Source organism: Portunus trituberculatus, chromosome 31, assembly GCF_017591435.1.
Source record: "Portunus trituberculatus isolate SZX2019 chromosome 31, ASM1759143v1, whole genome shotgun sequence".
NCBI lineage: Eukaryota > Metazoa > Arthropoda > Malacostraca > Decapoda > Portunidae > Portunus > Portunus trituberculatus.
The window spans coordinates 17,281,278-17,283,777 of NC_059285.1; the positions used below are offsets into that span (position 1 = coordinate 17,281,278).

A 2,500-nucleotide genomic window follows, 5' to 3' on the forward strand; every position below is an offset into this window, starting at 1 on the left:
CCCTCACCTTCTAATCTTTCCCCTCTCTTGCCGCCGAATATTTAAGGTCAAAAGGAGCTAAGATCTGAGGGGAAGGTTAAAAGTAAGGGGAATGGGGAAATGAGGTGTTTGAAGATGAGCTAATCAGAAAGTGAGGGGAGATCTGGTATGTTCTGTTGGATATGAGTAAGACGTAAAGTGAGGGGAAATTTTGTGATAACGCTAGTTTGAGGGGAATAAATATTGTAGATAAGCAAGGGAATAAATGAGGGGACAGTCTGAGAGAGAGAGAGAGAGAGAGAGAGAGAGAGAGAGAGAGAGAGAGAGAGAGAGAGAGAGAGAGAGAGAGAGAGAGAGAGAGAGAGAGAGAGAGATGATGGGCGAGGGGAAATCTGATTTTGAAGATAAGCTGACCAAAAAAGTGACAAGAAAGTGAGTCAAGAAAAGGGGAAATATTTTAAGGAATAAATTTTCCCCTCACTTCTCATTCCCCTCACCTACTACTGCCCATCTTAGAAAATAGTTTTCCCCTTTAACTTATGCATTCCTCACACCTTTCCTTCCACTATCCTTAATGTTTCCCCTCTATTGCCCAGTAAAAAAAAATTCCCCTCACCCTCTATTCCTAAAAGCGTTTTCAGACTCCCCTTACATCTACTTCCCCTTTCAATTCCCCTCCTAATGTTTTCCCCTCACACTCAACACCTTTCTCAATTCTCCCAATTTCCCCTTTTAAACTAAGCCTTTATCACTCCTTTTCCTCAACTTCTTTCCCCTCACTCCTCTCCTCTTCCCCTCACTGCTACCCATCTCTCAAATACAGTGTTCCCTCAACTCTCCTCAGCTTTTCTCCCTTCTCCCCTCTTTCCCTTTACTCCCTCATTTCTTTCCCTTTCCCCTCACTTACTGTTGCCTATCTATCCAAAACAGATTCCTACGTTAGTATATGCACCTTTCCCTCATTTTTTCAACTTTTCTCCCCTCTACCCTCTCTCCTCTCACTCCCTGATTTCTTTCCCCTTCCCCTCACTCGCCCATCTCTTCAAAACAGTTGCTCACATTGATATAAACATTTCTTACCTCTTTCCCTCAACTTTTCTCCCCTCTCCCCTCATTCCCTCACTTCTTTTCCCTTCCCCTCACTCGCCCATCTCCAAAACAGTTCCTTCATTAATATAAAATTTCTCCTTAACTTTTCTCCCCTCCCCCGTTCCTCCCCTCACTCTTTCATTCTTTTCCATTCCCCTCACATTCACACATCTCTCCAAACCAGTTCTTCACATAGATATAAGCATTTGTCACCCCTTCCCCTCAACTCTCCTTAACCTTTCTCCCCTCTTTCCCCTCACTTCCTTTCTTTCCCTTTCCATCATTCACCCATCTCTCCAAACCAGTCCTCACATAGATATATGCATTTTTCTCACCTCTTTCCTCAACTTTTCTCCCCTCTCCTGCCTCTCCCCTCACTCCCTCATTCTTTCCCATTCCCCTCACATTGACCCATCTCTCCAAACCAGTCCTCACATTGATATAAGCATTTCTCACCCCTTTCCCCTCAACTCGCCTTAACTTTTCTCCCCTTTCCCCTCTCCCGTCGCTCCCCTCACTTACTTTTGGTGAGGGTCATGGTCTTGCTGCCCTCGTGAGCCGATATGAGGCCCTGGCAGGTGGCGTCGGCGCTCTGGGCGAGGCTCCACGTCTGAGTGTTTCCCTGGTGGCGCGGGTGGTCGTAGATGAAGCAGCGGTAGCGGTCTTCGTCTGACTTAGCGAAGATGTGGTCAATCTTCCCCACCAGGTAGTGATTGGACCCCTCTTTCCACCAACCCAGACACACCAGCTCCTCCACTGTGGATGAGAGGGGGGGGGGTGAAAGGGGCTTGTGTTGTGGTGGTGTGGTGGGGTTGGTGTGGTAGTAGTGGTGGTGGTGGTGTGTGGTGGTTGTTGTGAGTGTAGTTCGGTGGTAGGGATGGTGGGATTGTGGTGGTGGCAGTGTGGTGGAGTTGTGGTGGTGGTGGTGGTGAGGTGAGATTTGGGTTGGGTGGGGTGAGAAGTGGTAGTAGTGGTGGTGGTGGTGGTGGTGGTGGTGGGGGGGATGGGATGTGGTGGATGGTGGTGGTGGTGGTGGTGGTGGTGGTGGTGGTGGTGGTGGTGGTGGTGGTGGTGGGGGGTTGTAGGAGAAGAAGTAGCAGAAAAGAGGAGGAAGAAGAGGAACAACACTAACAATAACAATAACAAGAACAATAATAATAAGGCCAAGAAGAAAAAGAAAAAGAATAAAAGAAAACAAGAACAAGAAAAGAAGACAAGAAAGAAGAAGAGGAAGAAGAAGAAGAAGAAGAAGAAGAAGACGAAAAAGAAGAAGAAACAGAAAAAGATGAAGTAAGAGAAAGAAAAGAAGAAAAGAAGAACAAGAACAAGAAGAACAAGAATAAAAAGGATTGATCACGCTAAACTGAGAGAGGATTAGTTCAGTTTGGATTAGGTAAGATTAGGTAAAGTTAGGATAGATTAACTTAGATAT

The 2,500-nt window shown here is 46.2% G+C and overlaps 1 protein-coding gene and 1 long non-coding RNA gene across 3 annotated transcripts in view; one reads left to right on the forward strand and one right to left on the reverse strand.

The window, feature by feature from the left end:
- The window catches only part of LOC123511282, a 21,345-nt gene that overhangs the window by 16,161 nt on the left and 2,684 nt on the right, over positions 1-2,500 (forward strand). The window lies entirely within an intron of this gene.
- LOC123511278 overlaps positions 1-2,500 on the reverse strand; it is a 448,993-nt gene that overhangs the window by 9,678 nt on the left and 436,815 nt on the right. For both annotated transcript variants that reach the window (XM_045267035.1, XM_045267034.1), the window contains exon 7: positions 1,591-1,824. In XM_045267035.1, the coding sequence (XP_045122970.1) occupies positions 1,591-1,824 (234 nt within the window). The remainder of the gene's footprint in view (positions 1-1,590; positions 1,825-2,500) is intronic.